General features: G+C 41.8%; 1 protein-coding gene across 1 annotated transcript in view; it reads left to right on the plus strand.

Annotated features, from left to right (window-relative positions):
• LOC112980077 (unconventional myosin-X-like) overlaps positions 1–19,105 on the plus strand; it is a 101,808-nt gene that overhangs the window by 71,557 nt on the left and 11,146 nt on the right. Inside the window, exons 25-35 of the mRNA XM_026094713.2 lie at positions 52–843; positions 3,003–3,126; positions 4,254–4,497; positions 5,328–5,423; positions 7,057–7,150; positions 7,778–7,833; positions 8,835–8,977; positions 11,778–11,972; positions 13,037–13,194; positions 15,324–15,447; positions 18,386–18,683. Coding sequence (XP_025950498.2) covers positions 52–843; positions 3,003–3,126; positions 4,254–4,497; positions 5,328–5,423; positions 7,057–7,150; positions 7,778–7,833; positions 8,835–8,977; positions 11,778–11,972; positions 13,037–13,194; positions 15,324–15,447; positions 18,386–18,683 — 2,324 coding nt within the window. The remainder of the gene's footprint in view (positions 1–51; positions 844–3,002; positions 3,127–4,253; positions 4,498–5,327; positions 5,424–7,056; positions 7,151–7,777; positions 7,834–8,834; positions 8,978–11,777; positions 11,973–13,036; positions 13,195–15,323; positions 15,448–18,385; positions 18,684–19,105) is intronic.

Raw genomic sequence — 19,105 nt, forward strand, 5'->3', positions numbered from 1 at the left:
TGTAAGTTAAAGAAACAGCTTTAACTTTAATATTGTGACAAATTCTTTAAGGTGGAACTAGTAAAGACTGAGGAGGCAGATATTCCCCTGCAAGAAGAAGAGAGACATCAGATGGAGGAGATCTTAAGACTGGAGAAAGAGATTGAGAAGTTGCAGAAACAGAAGGAGGATCACATGTCCATCATCTGTGAAAACACCAGGAATGAAATCAATCGGCAGAGAGAAGAAGAGATCCAGAGGCTGGAAAAGGAGGCATCTAGAGTTGCCCAGGAGTTCTTGGAGCTGCTGGATTTTGGCAATCTGGATGAAAGTGTGCAGAATTTAGAGCACTCACTCTCCAGTGAGGGGACACTCAACATAGACTGTAGTCTGGTGGCACCATTGGCTGAAGAAGAAGTGGATGAGGGTTTTCATGCTGATGATGAGGGACAGCCAACTTCCAGTTTGGTGGTCTTGAATCAGAACAGCACAAGAAACAGTGATAACTACTCAGAGGAGGAGGTGGACACAAACCTGTCACTTCTCCAAAGGGAAGTTGGAGAGGCTGTCATTGCTCCAGGCCAACCTGTGGAAAGAACCGCTAGTCCCAAGGAGCAGGCTGCCCTATCTGACCCAGGGGAAAGCATTTCCAGCACTGTCTTGGATACACTGAGGAGTAACAGTGGAGAGGTGGGAGAGCCGTTTTACAGTTTGCCTCTGGATGTGGAGTCTGACTATGACCATGAGGAGTTTGATGGCTGCGGAGATGCAGGTAGTGCCTCAGCTGAGCCTCTGAATGGTGAGGAAATCCTGAGACACTCCCATGGCACCAGCATGGACTCCAATCGTGGCAGCCTGGACTCGGTAAGAATCCCTCCCTTTGCTTTTCCAAACGTGAGTGTGACACTGTTGATGTTTATACCTCGCCTTCTGTACTACAAGTACAATATGCTTGCTTGCTCTAAGTATTGCAACTAATATGCAACTCTCTCTTACATCAGTGATCAGCTTGAAAAAAGAGAAGGGTGATGTATAGGTAAATACGAATTATCTGAAGGGCAGAGGACGTGACTTTCTGGCATTACTGGCACACAAGCTAGCACATAGTTACCTAGGCTATTTCAGATTGTTTTCATCACCATGTATTAGCTTAACACCCTCTAGGAAGAGTAAAAGCCAGGCAGCTAACATCTACTTCTAGCATATGTTCTACTGCAGAGAGATTTCACAGTAGTCTGAGCTTCCAGAGGACAACCACAAGAGGAAACTAAAAGAGAAAGACTGGGGTTTGATTTGTTTCCATCACAAAAATTTCTCTTGTCCTTGTCCTGTTACAGGATTCAGTCAAGGTTTTATTTTCAGCTGCTGTATGCACTTAAGCTATTCTAAGGCTAGAAGAGATCGCTGTGCTGATCCTGGGTGGGTCCAGTGCACACAACCAAGACCACTGCACCTACTGTAGCAATCCTACAGCAGAGGGCATGACAGGGTAGGAAGATGGCCTGTTAGCCTGGCACTTGAAGGATCTTGGCTTAGATCCCAAACTAGGCCCTGAGCGCCCTAAGCAACTGCTTAATAATACGATAATAAATCCCCTAACAGATCAGGATGATAAGCCCATGGAAGATTTTGAGGCATTCAGATATAATGCCAGTGGGGGCCCCAAAAATACTTGAGATAAATGATGTCCCTGAAAGCAGGGACTTGAATTTGAACTACAGATATCTTTTAGAAAATAGATTTAATTGTTTTAAGGAATTAAATTTTCTTCCTTTGCTGTTCTTTTCCAATGGCAGATTTTAAGCCTCTTAAAAAGCTCCATGATTTTTTCCTGTTTGCATTTCCCTAATGTCAGCCACCAGATTTTTATGGTTAGCTCTGCTTGAATAAAAGTCTTCGTTCCTTAGGTACCTTCTCTGTGTGTGCGTCTCACTCATCAAGTAATCATCAAGTCTAGAATCATTTTGTCACAGTGCTTATCACAGTCTAGGCCAGTTTCTACCATTTTTCTTAAAACATAAATAAAAGTAGAGGATTTTACTAGGTTCCTCAATGAGTAAGACTCATGAAAAATTCAGTTGCTACTAAGTCATGGCATAAGCCATGGAAAGAATTAACTGCAGCTCAGTCAGGATGCCATCAGTACCTGCTGAGTCAGCAGTACCTGCTTTTTGAAACTTAACAGCAAGAGATGGAAAATGAAGGAGTGGAAGAGGAGGGCAGACAGGATAGATGGCAAAAGGATAGCAGAGAGAAGACAGAAGAGGAGAAAAATGAAGAAGAGTAACATACATTTGGGAAAGGAAAGGGATTGCTGCCTCTATCAATATTAAACTAATACAACCAATCACAGGAAGTTGTGTTTAAGGTGAAGGAAATGATAGGGTAATTTGGGATTTCAAGTGTGAAGTACTTTCTTTTGACTGAGGGCCATTATCTACTTGGAGAACAGGAATGAATAAACGCTATACTGTTATTTAAGTAATTTAGATCTGTGCTTTTAGAGTTCAGTTATTCTAGAATGTGCTTTTTTTCCTAGTAAACCAAAAGCAATTGGAAGTTGTAGGCATTTCCTTGCTGGGTTTAGATCAATGCTCATCTTATCCAGCATCCTGGCCTGTCTGAGTGCCAGAGGCACTTACTAGCAGACAGCTTTGGAAAAATCCTCCAAAATGGAAAATTCTCTCCTGATCCTATTAAATTAGATTTTGAACTGTTGGCTCTGCCCTGGAAGAGGAAGGTTTGTTATTGCAGGTAACTGGAGTTTTCTAGCTGTATCCACTGCCAAATGTCACTCTCCTTTCTGGCATGAAAACTCCATGCTCCCTGGACAGTCTTGCTTTAGGCATTAATGGGTAAGCTGTCAAGCCTCTATTTCTCCTGTACTGCTTTCTTCATAAAGGGAGTATGTGTGGTTTTGCACCTTCTGATCATATGACTTCTGCAGTCTTGTTGCTTTGCTCCACTTCTCCTGAGACTAGGAGAACTCAAATAGCCTGTATTTTTTTTTCTTTTTCTTCTAGTTTCTGGACAGTGAAGAGGAAGTGGATGTTTACATAGATACAGATGAAGAGTTTTGTAATGGGCGGGTCACCATCTTCAATGGTTCAGGACCGCCCTATTTTCACAGCTATCTCTACATGAAGGGTAAGCAGCTTTAGCCAAAACCACGGAAGGGTGTGAACCAGTAAACTCACTTTCCTCTTCTGTTTCTCCAGAATCATCATCTTGCACTGCTCCTACTTCTCTGTGTGCTCTCTTTTTCTGTCTTCCTTTATTTCACACCACCAAATAAAACAAGCAGCCAGACAGTGGATATGAGGAAATTAGATTGAATATCTTGGGCTCTGAGACCCATATATGTCCACTTGTTCAGGTATGGATTTAAATGGCTCTTTCTGAGCTACAATGCTGAAGACAGTTCAAAAATATGCAGTAGTGCATGGAGGAGGGGAGGAGTGATCTGTAGGATTTTGAGGTGAGGAGATAATGGAGAGAAGATTCAAAGCTGCTGAGAGATAGAGAAGAGTCTGTTCTCTTTTTCCTGTATGAGAATTTCGTGCAACAGATGGCTATCTAGTCTGGTATCCAGTCAGCTTGTGATGACTGGGTCCCATATCAAATGCTGTAGGCAGACTTGAAAGAAGCCCTGGAGAAAATGCCACACCACTGATGTCATTGACAACTAGATAAATTCTTTGTATTTGAGGTTGGGATTTCCAGGAGAGGCTGAAGGACCTAGGCTCCTGGCTCCTCAAAAAATAATCTCTTCCCACTGGCCTCCAGCAAAGCAGTGGCTTCTACAATGTCTTGCAATGTTACACATATATACATATATAAATTTTTTAATATATGTAGTATATGTATGTAGCATATGAACTTATATGCCCATAAATTTGTCTGGTATGTAGTTTTATGTAGTGTCTGTATATAGTGTTGGTAAGTTTGACGCTGGAATAATCTAGCAGATAAAGAGGAAAAACCCTATGGCTGGAAGTCAGTTTTATCTGGCCTCTCTGTACAACTACCTTTAACTATATGACCGTATAGAAAGGAGGGCATAAGGAACAGTGACCTTCTTATATTTCATGTTTATTTCACTAGTTATTTCTATTTTTTCTCTGTCCAGACTTAATCATCCTCTTGTTTATCTCCCTCAGCTCCTTTTTTGCATGTAGAAAATGAACTGGCAACTAAGTGTCCAAGAAGCAGGATCATAATAGAGAACTGTGCCTTGTTGCATGTCTGATGAAGTCTTGTCCCTCTCTTTGCAGGAGGTCTGATGAACCCGTGGAGGCGGCGCTGGTGTGTTCTGAAGAACGAGGCATTCATGTGGTTCAGAACCAAGCAAGAGGCACTGAAATCAGGCTGGCTCTATAAAAAAGGAGGAGGCATGTCAACGCTTTCACGACGTAACTGGAAACGCCGCTGGTTTGTGCTTCGAGAATCCAAGCTGATGTATTTTGAGAATGATAGCGAGGAAAAGCTGAAGGGGACAATTGATATTAGAAGGGCAAAGTGAGTGAAAAATGAATCCTTTCAATCCCTGGTATTCACTCTCTAAATTGATAATGAAGTTTCCAGTGCTGCCAGTTCATCAATCTAGATATCTCCAATAGTGCTGGAAGAATCAGAAACATAAGGGAAGGAAAACACAATTAGAGCTTCTAGTTTTACTCTGGAGGGAGTTTGGAATTGCTCACTCACTGATTCTTTTTCCAGTCCTGCATGTCATAATCCAGTAGAGGCTCTTCAAAGCCATGGATGGAGCCAGATCAGGAGGGGCTAATTCAGTACGTGCCCCATGTATCCTCTCCTGCCCTGTTTCCATCTCTCTCTTGGTTTCTCCAGGCAGTTCACAGAGGAGGTATAAAGCTCACAATGGGATTTGATCTTGGTGGCATGTACTATGCCTTTCCCTCAGCCTTGGATGCTCTTTCTGCTACCATACCCAATTCCTCAGCTCCTGCTGAAGGAGAGACTAGTCACACATTAGCATTATGTGGCTCTATAAAGGGCCAAAAAGAGTGGCCCACTGCACTTTGTAAATAGCTGTATATACTCACAACCCTGCTATCTCTTCTTCCATTCAGTCTGCTGAGGCTTGAGAAAAATCCATTTAGCTCTTTAAGTTTTGCATTTGTAGTAGATTAACTGTACAAATCTTTCTAAGGAGATCCCAAAAGTCTATGTGTATTATAAGAATTTTTGCATTTCTGTTGAAGTTACAAGCCATCTGAACCATTCATTTCTTTTCTGTGTGGTACAGTGTGAAAAAAATGGCCTGATGGAATTAATGCCTGCAAAAGTCTTTCAGTATCTGGCTCATGTGATTTGCTGTGTTTCAGGGAGATCGTGGATATTCACGAGAAGGAGAATGCCTTGGACATTGTGACAGAAGACAGAATTTATCACATTGTGGCAGAATCACCAGAAGATGCCAGGTATATGAGGGAGTTTCGTTAGACTTGTTCATTTAGTGCAAGTCTAACCCAGCCGCTCGTGGGAGAGATTTGTGTCTGCCTGAGAAATATCATAATTGCTTCCCTTCTGCTGGGCAGAAAGGAGGATTCATTCCTCAGTGTCATTTTGTGCTTATTAGGAGGTACTACACCTTCTCTGGAGACTCCCTGTTGTAGCTACTGAGATGGTGGTTCAGCCTATCAGTTAGCTGCAGGACTGCCGCCTTCTGCATGTGGCTGTGAGCACACTGAATTCAAGGGTTACTTCAGGAGACAGGCAAAACCTTAATATAAACTGGAACATCTAATAGCTGATTTATTTATTAAATGGAATCTTGAATCAAACAAAACGTCTATTCATGTTGTCTGTAAATGATTGCAAGAGCAGCTGGGTTTTATCCAGGAGACAGAGAAAAGGCTGCAGCTTATCAGAGTCTGTAGTGTCATCTGATAAAATCTTCCCAGTGCAAAGCAAACAAATGACTCATGTCCTTCCTTCTTGGCATCCTGGCCATGCAGTGAGAATCAGTTGTTTAAGGGTAGGTTGGATAACCTGTTCTGGCCAAGTTAAGAGGTTACTGTCCCTAGCTGCTTATGTCTTTCCCACTCTTACCAGAGGTTACTGTTCTCTCCATCCAGCAAGTGTAACTGCCTGGTCCACTTTAATCTGATTCTGTGAAATTATTCAGGGATTTTGTTGTTATATCTTTGCAAATACAGGGAGGAAGGGGAAAAGAGTTTGGACACCAATTAACAGAAATGGATGAAGACCAGTCACATGAGCAAGAAACGGGCAAATTCAAGGGGCAGTAGCTGAAGAGACAGTAACTTCTTAAACCAGGACTTCCACAACTGGAATAGCCATGCCCTAAGCTAACATTGCAGAACTGCTAGGACAAATGTGGCCTCTGTCAATGCCACGCCACTCAGTTCTGAGGGAGAAGAAGCACCAACACTTGCACTAGCAAAGGGCAGATTACCAGATGGTGTAGAGTAGCTGATTAGTGAATCCTCCACAAAGTCTAGATGTTTGTTGATCTCACTGGAAGCTGCAGATAAGAATCTGCTTGTTCTGCAGAAGAGATTCAGCCTCCAGATATGTCTGTAATGGGAAGCTCTTTCACAGACAAATAACTTCATTCTCTTCCCTCAAGATTAACTCATGATTAATTGAGAGCCATAAGACTTTCATGTTTATGAGCAGATCAGAGAGACGCTAGTTAAGAAGGCACCTGGGATTTCTAGGACTCTAGTCCAGGAAGATCCCAGCTGACGCTGTCTTTACAACCACTGTATGATCTACTCAGCCTCCTGACGTGCTCCGCAGTGAGACCACTGCCTGCTTATAGTTTCTGGAATAGCAAATAGAAAGCTCAATTTTGTGGGAACAACTGTCAGTGGGTTGCAGGACATGCACAGAATTTTCATGGATAAATAGGGAGGAAGGAAGACATTAGTCTGGTATGAATTGCCCAAGAGATATTTTGCAGTATAATTGTGAGGAAGTTGTGAATGAAGGAATTTTTCCACTGCCTAGCAGCTTTCAGGGTTCCTTGATCATCTAGACTTAATTTCACTACCCAAATCTTAACTTTTAGTCTGTTTTGATTGCCAGCGGTTGGTTTAATGTCCTGAGCCGAGTACACAGTGCTACAGCACAGCAGCTGAGGGAAATGCAAGATGAACAGGCCAATCCAAAGAATGCTGTGGTGAGTTACTGTGCAACCAGTCTGTGGGCATGTTTACAGCTGTCTGTGTTTAACTGTTTTGTGCATGTCTTTGCAGCATATGCAGTGCTGTGGTTTGTGAGTCGTATACAAAAGTTAAATGATTATTAAAAAGAAATTGCAAAGTTGATGGAAAAGAGGATAGGCAGTGAGGAACATCGTGGTTGAAGAGGGTCACTGAGTTTGATCACCCCATGGCTGTCCTGTTTGGTTTTGGGGGGGCTACCTCATGCAGCTAAAGGATTACGGGACTAGTCTGGATCAGTTATTCCAGACAGAAGAGATTCAGTTGAGAAGAACAGTGTATTTTATGTATTTTGCTAGTGCTGAGATGTGGAGGCAGAGGTTATCTCAGATATTATCACAATGCTGTGTGGAAAGCTGTAGCTCTTTTCCTCCAGCCCCACGGAGTCCTTGCATGCCTTTTCCTGCTGTTTAGGGAGTCTCTCACGATGATTTTCTTATGTTCCCTTCATGCCTTTCTCATCTCTTCATTTCTACTCAAGCTATTGGAATTCAGAAGAACATTTTCAGTTCCTATTCAAGAAGGAAAATGTCTGCAATTTGATACAAGCAATTGCTGTAATTTGTGTCTCTTTCACTGTACAGGGAACTCTGGATGTTGGGCTTATTGACTCTGTCTGTGCCTCGGACAATCCTGATAGGTAGGTGCAGGTGGTGTTTCAGTGACTTGACCATCTCTGAGATCAGAAGCTCTCTGACATGTTCTTGTGGGGAGGTCCAGATTTCATTGGAGGTTTTGCATTTATTTAAACTTATTGTAAGAACTCATCTCTGACAAAATAAACTCAGCTTTTAGTCTTTGGTTTGTTTTAAGCTATGTTGCTTCAGAGGCATGAAATTTACAAGTGCGTTATTTTGAGTGAAAGGTTAGACACTCCTTTCCGTCTTACAAATGGGAACAGAGTAATCTGAGAGTCAAGAAATTAGTCTTATCTACTCCTACCGCTAAACAGAAATGTCCAGCAAAAGCAGCGATTCCAGTTTCTCAATGCAGTAATTTTAAGATAATCTTGTAAATTTAGGGGGAAAAAACAACACTGTGGAAGAATAATGAATGAATTCAGAAATCTGTACTCTTCTTGACATCTTTGCAAGGCAACACAGAACAGACCTTTAGTACACAAATTGGTTAGTTTTGGAGAAAAGATTATGGGTCATTTCATATCACGTTATGTTAACATTTAATTATTTCCTATAATGTTAACAGGTTCAATCAGGGCAAAGCTTCTCACTGCAGTACTGAATTAAAATGTGAGCTATTAAGTTATTTACTTCTGTCATTTGCTTTTTTCTCTCAGAGGTTGCAGGGACTTTTTGGACTAGTTTAGAAAATGTATACCTCGGTAGCCAGCAAAGAATCCTTTAAAGCAGAAAGTTTTAGCCCGTTCTCAGGCTGGGCTCCGCATAGTTAATATGAGTCCCAGTAAAACACTGGGCACAAGTAGTAAGCTAGACAGTCAGAATTCTTCATGCATCTGCTGAGGTATGCTCTTCTGGAGTGCTTCTTCACCCCTCCACAGTTTGTATTCAGAGAATCTTTCTGCATTGCTTATGGAAAGGTAGAGGACATGGTTCTGGCTTTGCATCTGCAAAGATATTTATATGGTTATGACCAGTTTTAATTCTTGTGTTTTTCTGGCAGACCAAATTCTTTTGTGATCATCACAGCAAATCGAGTGATTCACTGCAACAGTGACACCCCTGAGGAGATGCATCACTGGATCTCCCTGCTGCAGAAGCCAAAAGGCGAATCTAAGGTTGATGGCCAGGAATTCCTTGTAAGAGGTAAAAGAAATGCATGCAATTAAGATTTATGAAAGCCATCTTCTGTTTATGATCTGAGGGGAAGGTCTGATTATAGCTAATCCAATCTAGCATTTAGCTGCTCCCCAAAACCAGTCATTCTATGCCCCCCACCACCTTCCTGCCAGCTGCTTGCCCTCTCCTTTCTTGTGCTGGCACTAGCTCTTGTCTGGCTCCATGTCAGATGGGTTCAGGAATCTAAAACTGGAAAAAACGAAGCACTTCTTTATATATTTAGTTTTCTGGTATTAGCTCCCCAGCCTATTTCAACATGTTGTCCAACAAATGTCAGCATGGGATAGGAGGGAGCATGGCTGTCCCTTGAAAGCAGCTGGCCTTATGCTGGCTGTAACAGGACACTGCATCTTTTGTTTTCAGAAAGCTCTGTTCTCTCTGACACCTGTCATGCAGAGAAGGAAGGAGGGAGATCTTTGTTAGGTAGCTGCTGTCCTCAGCAAAGCAAACTAACTTGATTCTGTTAGACATAGCAAGGTGAGAATAATTCTCTAAAGCCGAGCAAAAGATTTAAATTATGTCTAGTTAGAGCTCAGCGGGAGATGGAGGAACTGAGGCATGAGTAGTGATCACACATGTATTACAAAATATTCTCCTATTTGTCTCCAACGGTTTCTTAAATTTCCTCAGTACTTTCAGCTCATCATGTGGTCTTTAACGTACAAAGACACTGCTGGCACTCTCTGTGGAAAGCAAGTGCAGAGCAAATTGCCTTACATCTTCCAGAAAGTATCTGCGAGGGAATGAAGGGAAGGTCTTAGGTCATGGCAAGGCAGGAGGACAGAAAGAAAGGGGAAGAAAGAAAAGACTCACCAGTAAGTGGCAAGAGCTTTCCATCCTAGTCTGAAACATTGCAAGGAGACGGAATGATTAAAATCAGATATCAGACAACAGCTGGGACACCTTAAGTTCAAAATTCTTAATCACAAGGCAACAGATCATTTTATCTCATATTGTTCATTAGCTAAAAGGAAAAAGAAAATGTCCAAACACTCCTTTGCAAACTCAACGTATGCTCTGCACCTCACAGTAAGAGATTTGTGTGACAGTAATGTGGCCACAAAGTCATGTATTCAGGACAGTCTGTCTCTTTTTCTATATGCAGCCTCTAGGCCAAGTCTGATATTCTTTGAACTTTCTGCCTTGTGGGCGGACATTGTTCTTCCCACTTTCAATAGAGACTGTCGGCTATAGGAGAGATGAACATTCTTCTTTTATTGTATTGAATTTTCTTCTAAAAACCCAACAGGACTAGTGGCTCAACTGAGAGGATCTAATGCTTTAGCATTAAATTATTGATCCTTCCCTCTCTTGCCTCTCCCTACCTCCCCAAAAGATTTAGAGGGGAAAACAGTTGTGCTGTTCCTGTGACTCTACTATGGAGACTTGCATATGAAAATTTAAGCAGAGGTCCGATAGCTGGGAATCATCCTTGGGAACTAAAACCAGCAATGGAAATCATCCTTGTGCATCTGCCACCAAGGGCTAGTCCAGGTCACACATTGGCAGCAGTATCTCTAAGCAGCTGTGGCAGAGGGAGCACCTTTTGAAGCCTTCTGAATATGGGCATGTCACTAAGGCTATTTTTCATTCTGTACCACAGAGCCACATAGCTAGTGGCAAGTAAAAATGTGAAATGCTTTTAATTTGAGCTAACTTGTATCCAAGAGTTCTGCCTCAGTTGACTGAGAAGTTCTTTAGATCAGTTATATGTGAATTTAATAAATACTGGAAAAATAGGAATATCTTACAGGGCTGAAAGTTACTGTGTTTCTAAAAACAGTAAGCAAGATAACCTGGCTAAAACAAACTGAATAAGCTAGTTTCTGATCTTACACTAATGGAACAGTGAATACAGGACAGCATCAGGTGGAGTACAGAAATATAATTCAGTATCAGCAAGAATAGCTCTATGAAAAAAGTGTAGTTTCATGTTTTCCTCAATGACATTGTAAGATCCAGTTGATTAGCAACTACTTATATGAAATACTTGGTTTTAGATAGGATGTCTGATGTAGAACTGCATAACATTTCACTTGAAACCCACACTATAACGGTCTAATGTACAGACACGAAATAATTTGGAAATAATTGACAAATTCATAGATGCAAATACAAACAGGTTTTTAGCTGGAAATTGAAAAGTCAGTGTATTGCTTTTGGTGCCGAGGGGATTGATTGTAGCCGAGGAAAGAGAAACCAAAGATTCAGCCTTCTCAATAGGCTGCTATTAGAAAAGTTGCAGTTTTCTATTTCTCTTGGAAATGGCAGTAACTGATCACTTTGAGTTGTATGTATGCCTGGTCTTTTGATTATATGACACTCAAGTTCTTCATTTACTCATGGTAGAGTTGCCTATGCCTGTAAGCACTGTTCTGTAAGGAATCTAAAATGAAAGATTAAGTATTTTTCCTGGTCATGGCAGGAAAAGATGCTTGTAATGCTGAAAAAGCACTCTACATGACGGTATTTATCACTGAACCTCATTTTGAGAAAGGGTCCTGGTGGTGATGGCAAACTGAGCCTCAGATCATTGGTGAAAATAAATATGGCTGAACAGCTCCACAGAAAATCTTGGGTTAAATTGTAATTGGTTGCTTATAGTGTCTGTGGAGGATACTGCTACAGCCAGAGCTGGTAGGTCCCAGCACACGCCTTTTGCAGGGAGCTGGAGTTCTGGTCCCAAAGCTAGAGAGCTGCCAGGGAAAGGACAGAATTGCTGTTGTGGTGAAAGACAGCTATTGACATGTTTGTGTTCCTCTGCTAGGCTGGCTTCATAAAGAGGTCCAGAGCAGCAACAAGATGTCCTCTCTGAAGATGAAGAAACGCTGGTTTGTACTGACAAACACTGCCCTCGATTACTACAAGTCATCTGAGCGCACTGCTGCCAAGCTCGGCACACTTGTGCTCAATAGCCTGTGCTCAGTAGTGCAGCCTGATGAGAGGGTCTTTAAAGACACAGGTAAGAGGAAGAAAGCAGTACTGAGCAGACTTTCCATCTGCGGCAGTTGCCTGAAGAGGCAAGGGTGCAGGAATGTAATGGTGTCATGTGGAGAGGCAATCTTAATGTTATCTGGGGCTCTGCATCTGGCTGCAAATCTCTCTCCCTACATGAAACATAAGAGACATGCAAAGGGCTAGGGAATGGTGTGCAAGTGATGGTAGTTCCCTCATACCTGGCAGAGATACTCAGTGTTATGGTCCTCTGCTGTTTTTTCACTGAGTAATATCACTATTTACGTAATTGCTTGCCAAATAGGAAAAGGGGTGTGAGTCCTAAAGTTCAAATGTAAAAACTTATTAACACTGAAATTATCAGTACATCTCCATAAATTACTCTCTTCTTAACATGACTTACGTTTGTCTCTGGGGTCAGTGTTATTCTCTTGAATAACGGCAATGACATACACCGTAAGTCTTTTTTGTAGCCTCACTCAGCTTGTTAGAAACAAAAGGTGACATAGGCCTAAATCTGCTATCTGTGCACCGCAACACTGTTCTGGGAAGGCAGAATCTGGCATGATTCTCCACTGCTTGCTTTATGAGTTTGGGGTGCAAGTGGGGTTAAGTGGCTGGGGTGAAGATTTGGTGTCCCGCTGACAAAGAAGCTGAAGATTAGAACAAAACTAGAAATACTGGACATTTGAGGACTGCAGTCACTTGTGGTATTTTTAAAAGGGGCTGGATCCAAACTGCTTGCAATAGGATACTGTGGTGCATTTAGAACAGTGAAGACAGGAAATGTCTTCTGCTGATTTTCAATAATTCTTTCACATCTGTGACCTCAACAGAGATCTAGAGCTGCCCATAGCAGAGTTTGTGCCAAAACCTGGATTGGGACCTTCCTGATGATAAATCTGTTTTGGGAATGGGGGGACAGTACTGTCTACAGCAGTCCCTTTTAACCAGCCACACCATATGTTACTATCAAAGCAGCACTGGGTTTCCTCAGCCACTTCTTACAGTCAGAAAGAGAAGATAAAGCAGCAGCAAGTTTCACCTGCCTGCTTCTTTGTGTCTCCACAGGCTATTGGAACATCATTGTCCATGGGCGAAAGCATTCATACAGACTGTACACAAAGCTGCTGAATGAAGCTATGCGCTGGGCCTCTGCCGTTCAAGGTGTCATTGACAGCAAAGTTCCCATAGAAACACCTACGCAGCAACTCATTCGTGACATCAGGGTAGGTGGCATCAAGCTAACTCCCCAGTCAGCTGGGAGCAGCCAGATCACCGCTGGCCTTATTCAGTCATTATGGAGAATGTGGCAAGAAACAGGGTTGCTGTCTTAGGGGAAAAATGGAGAAGAAACCTAAATGATTGTGCAACTGAATAATCAAATCTTATGCTTCAGCATGTAAACTGATCTGCAGGAGTCGAGGCCACGACCACTGTGGAGTTACCAACTACATGCAGGATTACACCATCAAGCATGTGCAAATCCCTGCTTCATCCTTCCCTCTCCCCAGGCATCCTCCTGGCACAAATATAAAGATTTCCATTCCTACCAGCCATGAGACCTCTCTGTGCCCTGAAGTCCTCTTCACACCCTAGGCCAGTGTGGTTAAATAACAGAGTGGCAAAAATATATCCTCCAAAAAAGTAAAAGCTGTGCCAGACGAGTAAAACTGGAAAGAGCTTGTTTCCAGAAACTCTGGCAAATTATAGAATCATAATAGAGGACAGACCAAAACCTATTTCAGGAGCAACTTGCTAAGTGAGTAAAGACTACTAATGGAAGTTTATCTAAGACAGAAAAGCTTGCCAGAGAATCGATAGGACCAGTCAACTGAGGTGAAAAAGGAATGTATGAGAATGGTAAGACCGTATCTGAAACGCTGAGTAATTCTCTGCATCAGTGATGATTACAGAGACATTCAGGGAAGCTGCAGTACCAGAGCCTGCCTCTAAAGGGGAAACATTTGAAAAACTTGCTAATTGAGATATTAGTCAGAGAGACTGTGGAACATATCAATAAAATGGAGTGCAACAAATAACCAGGATCAAATGGCATTAACCCTACAGTTTTAAAGGAACTCAGATGTGAAATTACTGTAGTATGTAACCCACTGCTTAGGTTGGTCTTAATATTAAAGAAATGGAAAGTAGCAAACATGACACTAAGCTTTAAAAAAGATTCATGAGGGACCTGGGAAAATAGCAGCAAGTCATTCTTTGCATATCTTCCAGTGTTTTTTGGGGGAGTTGGCAGTCATGTGGATGATGAGATCCTGGTCATACAGTTTACTTGAATTTCAAAAAGCTTTGACATGTCTTTAGCAAAGACACTCAAGAAGTTAAGCTGTTACTGGACAGGAAGAAGGTCCTCTCATGGGTGAAAAATTAGTTAAAGATTAAGATCCAGAGGTTCACATGAATGGTTTGTTTTCACATTGGAGAAGGGTCACTGGTTTGATTTCCAGGTGCTTGTGTGCTGGTAGCTGTGCCATTCAACATGTTCATAAGTGATCTTGAAAACTGAATAGTGAGCTGACAAAGCTTGCTAGCAAAAGTAAATTACTTAAAATAGTCAAAACTAAAGCTGGCTGTGAGGAGTTGCTGAGAATCTTTTGACATGCGTAACTGAGGCAAAATGGCAGATGAATTTCAGGGCTGATAAATGCAAAGTAATGTGAATGAGGTAAAACACACACACTGTGATGGGCTCTAAACTAGACAGAACTAGATAGTAACCATTCAGGAAGAAAAAGTTGGGAGCGATTGTGGAGAATTTTGGAAAACATTGGCTCAGGATTCAAGGACAAACAGAACATTAGGAGTTGCTAGGGAAGGAATATAGGACAAAATGCAGAAAAGTATCATAATAATGTATACAATAGTATTGTGTCCACATTTTGAATACCATGTGCATTCCAGCTGTCCTTTCTTTAATCACATGTAGTACAATCAGACAAATTCAGGGAAGGAGAGGCTCATTATAAGATGCTAAACATGATGGATCTGTTGTCAGAGAGTCCATGAAGCATTTATTGTTGGAAGTTTGAAGGGTATACCAAGGAGGAATCATGCCATACTCCCCTGTTACATGACTGTATTAAGCATCAGGTACAGGCCACAGTTGGAGTCCAGATCCTGGGCTTGGTGACCTTTGGTATGATCCAGTATAGCTATTCTTGTATTTATTTTTCAGAAATAATGTAGAGACTAATTTTAATTTGTGAATTATGCTTTACTCATCTGGTCCCTCTATGGACCTGCTGAACCTTAGATAAAGGTGACTGAGCTTGAAACTAAATGTATAAGGGCATCTTGTGAAAGATTATCCCCATTTGATGGTAATTCTTTTTTTCAGGAAAACAGCATGAACTTTGAAGTAGTGGAACAGACATACAGGAGAAATCCAATCCTGCGATACACCCAGCACCCTCTACATTCCCCATTGCTCCCACTACCCTACGGAGATGTTAGTGTCAACTGTAAGTATTCTACCTGCGTGACAGAGTCCACTAAACCTGTCTTCTCTTTTGGAGGACCAGTACAGAACCCGAGCATTGCAGAAGTGGTCTTTGAACTCCCTCTGTGCAAGTGGAGTCCACCTGGGGCAGTGCATGCCACAGGGGTCAGAGAGAGGAAGCAATTCTTTTTTTTTTCCCAGCACATGTTCTGTGTCCTCAGTTTTGTATCTTAGGAAAACTGAACCTTAAAGTAGGTGGGGGAAGACAGCTTGTCCCAAAAGCTTATCTGGACAAAAGGCACCGTTGAGATTGTCATCCATCTGGGGGATGTGCAGCCTGTCATTCTTGAGCGGCAATTAGCTTCCAAGTGGTTGCAGTGCAAATCCTACAAGATTACATCATACACCTGGCAGTGGGGTTGTATCCATACAGAAGCTGCTATATAACCTATAAATAAATATAGTAAATAAATCCTTTCTTCAAGTATATCAGAAAGAAAGAGCTGGAATGTCTGGCAGGAGCACTGAGGAAAAATAAAATCATAGCAGAAGACAGACAACTTTTTTGTATGTATATTCAACACAGAGAGACCTTAGGAGGGAAATTTCTATTAGGAAACTTTTTTAGAGGGATGCATCAGATAATCTCTGCCAAGTGAAATATCAGTAGGAGAGATTATGGAGCAAGTCAATAGAATGAGTAATAACAAGTTGCCAGGACCAACTGGTCACCCAGGCAAAGGAAAATTAGGAGGGCAATAGCTGAATATTAACCATAGCAAATAATCTCTTACTTAAAATTGTCCTGATACCAGAGGAATGGCATATAGAAAATTAATGCTTTTTCTTACAAAAGGGCTTCAGGAGGGATCTAGAGAACTACGAATGAGTAAGTCTGACTTCCAGAACAGGTAGAATCTGTAATGAAGAACAGGGTTAGGTGAAGAGTTGATAAGGACTTTGCAGAGGGAAGTTATGCCTCAAAAATTTATTAGAGCTCTTTGAAGGAATTGCCAAGGCTTACAGGTAAAGATCATCCTCCTGTTATAGTTCACTTAGATTTTGAGGAAGTCTTTTAGCAAGCTTTTAAAGGCTTTTAAATAAATGAACTTTCTGCAAGATAATAATAAAGGACTCTTTAATCAGTTATTATGGGGGAAGCAGCATCATATGGCTTTCCTTTGTGCCCAGTGTTGACCTCAGTTGGAGAACGAGCACCTGGCTTGACCTTTGGTCATACACAGTATAGCTATTCTTGCATGATAGTAATACAGGTGTGAAGAATATCTTGATGATCTCTGTAAATGAATACTGGTAATACATGTTAGAAGTCATGTCTTGAATTATTTTGTACAATGCATTCAATATTGTAAGATTTCCAAAGTATCTTAAGAACACAAACAAAATGAGCAAGACTAGATGAAACACAATGTAAATATGTGTGGAAATACAGAAGGAAAGAAAGCACCTTTTGTTCTACAGAAGAGTCTGTCTTCTCTAAACAGCCTGGCTAAGTGGATATCACTTGAGAAAGGCAAGTGCCTTCCAGGTATCCAACCCACTGTGGAATCACAAGCAGTGTTTTCATTTGTTTTGTACAATTAATGCGTAGTCCCTGAGGAAGCAAAGGCTGTATAGGTAATTCAGAGGGACCTACAACCCCAGAGGTATGCAAATGGGAATGCAAGCATGTATCACTAGCCTGCAGCAGTAGTGGTGATATCATGTACTTACGAGCAGTTCAAAAGCAGTCATTCAGGTGCCTAAAGAACTTGACTAGTTTTGGTGCAGGCATTTTAGATCTAAACTATAGATAAAAGCTGCATCTGTGCTACAGAGATTTGCCAAAATTCTGTGTTGGCTCAGTGGTCAAAGCTAATACAGGCACAGCTGTGCCAAAAGGCAGCTTTTGGCAGCTCATCCACATACACAGGTAAATGGGTGTAAACTATCTCCTCACCTGGGCACAACTGTAAGGCAGATGGTCACTAAGGCAGTTATGGCTTTACATGCCTGAATGCATACACCAAGGCCTGGCCTGCATCCTTTCGTAGGTGTAGCCCTGCTCTCTTTTGTGGGCTGAGAGCTTAAGATAAGGGTTACTGAGACTGCCTTGCTCAGAGGTAGGGCTTCTACTATTCGGCTTTTTTAAGGAGGTGGTAGTTGTGATTTGCATTTGTGGAAATCAGAATTGCAGAGAGGCATTTCTTGTTGGCTCCCCTAAATGTGTGGCAAAGGCAGGCAGCAGGAAAGCATGAAGGCCAATGCCTCACTCCTTGAAGAGGCCTATAATAGTTTCTATGATCTCCAGATTCTAGATGGTTTGGTTTTGACCATGTGGGATGAAACACTACTGGAGTTGCTCTGCTTTGGACTGGCAGGCAGAGGAAGCTGCTAATAATTTGCCACGTTCTGAGTATACTTTCAGAAAGTTGTAGGTGGAAATTATTTGGGGTTTGGGGCGGGAAGGAGTCAATATAAAGGAATGATGCCTGAAAGATCAGGCAAGAGTTTTGTGTGTTCTGTGTAGTATGTCAAATTTTGCTCATTATTTAACTATTTATAAGAGATGAAGAACAACTCTAGAATAGCTAAGAATAGATTGGTATTTGGGACCTGTTTGTTTGTTTATTGTTTATTCCTCTAACTGAACTAGACTTCAGTGCTCATCTCCTTTAAAATCGCTATTCTGCTTTTTTGTACAGTACATCCAAAAATGGATTTGCAGTGGTGACAAGCTAAATGTTGCTAAATACCAATTAAAAGTGCATTTTAACATTTAAAGGGCATATGTTCATGAACTCTGAGTAGAAATTTAAGTTCAGGAGAGGAGATAAGACAGGTCCTCAAACTGTTGTTCTGTGACAGAATCTAGTACAGTCACTAGTCCTCTTGCTGGGTGAATAGGAAATGGGGGAAATGCTCACCTCTTGTCACCTCTGTTTGTGATCATTCCCCAGTGCAACAAGAGAAGGGTTACAGCAGCTTACAGGATGAAGCAGTGAAGATCTTTAACTCCCTTCAGGAGATTGAGACAGTATCTGACCCCATACCCATTATCCAAGGCATTCTGCAGACCTGCCATGATTTAAAGCCCCTTCGCGATGAAGTGTATTGTCAGCTCATCAAACAAACTAATCACATGCCACATCCCAACAGTACTGGGAATCTGCACCACTGGCAGCTGATGTCATGTATGAGCTGCACTTTTCTGCCCAGTAGAGGGATCCTTCGCTACCTCAAGTTCCACCTTAGAAGGTAAAAGTCCTTTTCATTTGCAGCTTGTTTTCCTTTCTCTGTACTTCTCCCCTACTGCCTGCTGTAATTATTTGTCTTGCCCTCCTCCTGGGTGAACATCTTCCTTAGGTGTTGCAGCATCCCACCTTCATGCACAATTCTTGCTACCTGCTGTTCTGTTCTATTCAAACTCCCCCCTTGCCACCCATCTGTTGTGTCAAAAGGACGTGGAAAGTAGGGCTACCCAAACAGAATACCAGGAGATCCTGTTAAAGTGGATTTACAGCCTATCACCTACTGCTTACTAAAGTCCATATGAACATTCTCAATCTGCAGGGAAGGTGAGGATTGTGTTTCACACTGACTGAAGTATGTGCTACCTAGCAGCTACCACAAGTGAAGCATGTGTACTGGGGAGTATTAGATACACTGTAAATCAAATT

The sequence above is a fragment of the Dromaius novaehollandiae genome, chromosome 7, assembly GCF_036370855.1.
Source record: "Dromaius novaehollandiae isolate bDroNov1 chromosome 7, bDroNov1.hap1, whole genome shotgun sequence".
Taxonomy (NCBI): Eukaryota; Metazoa; Chordata; class Aves; order Casuariiformes; family Dromaiidae; genus Dromaius; species Dromaius novaehollandiae.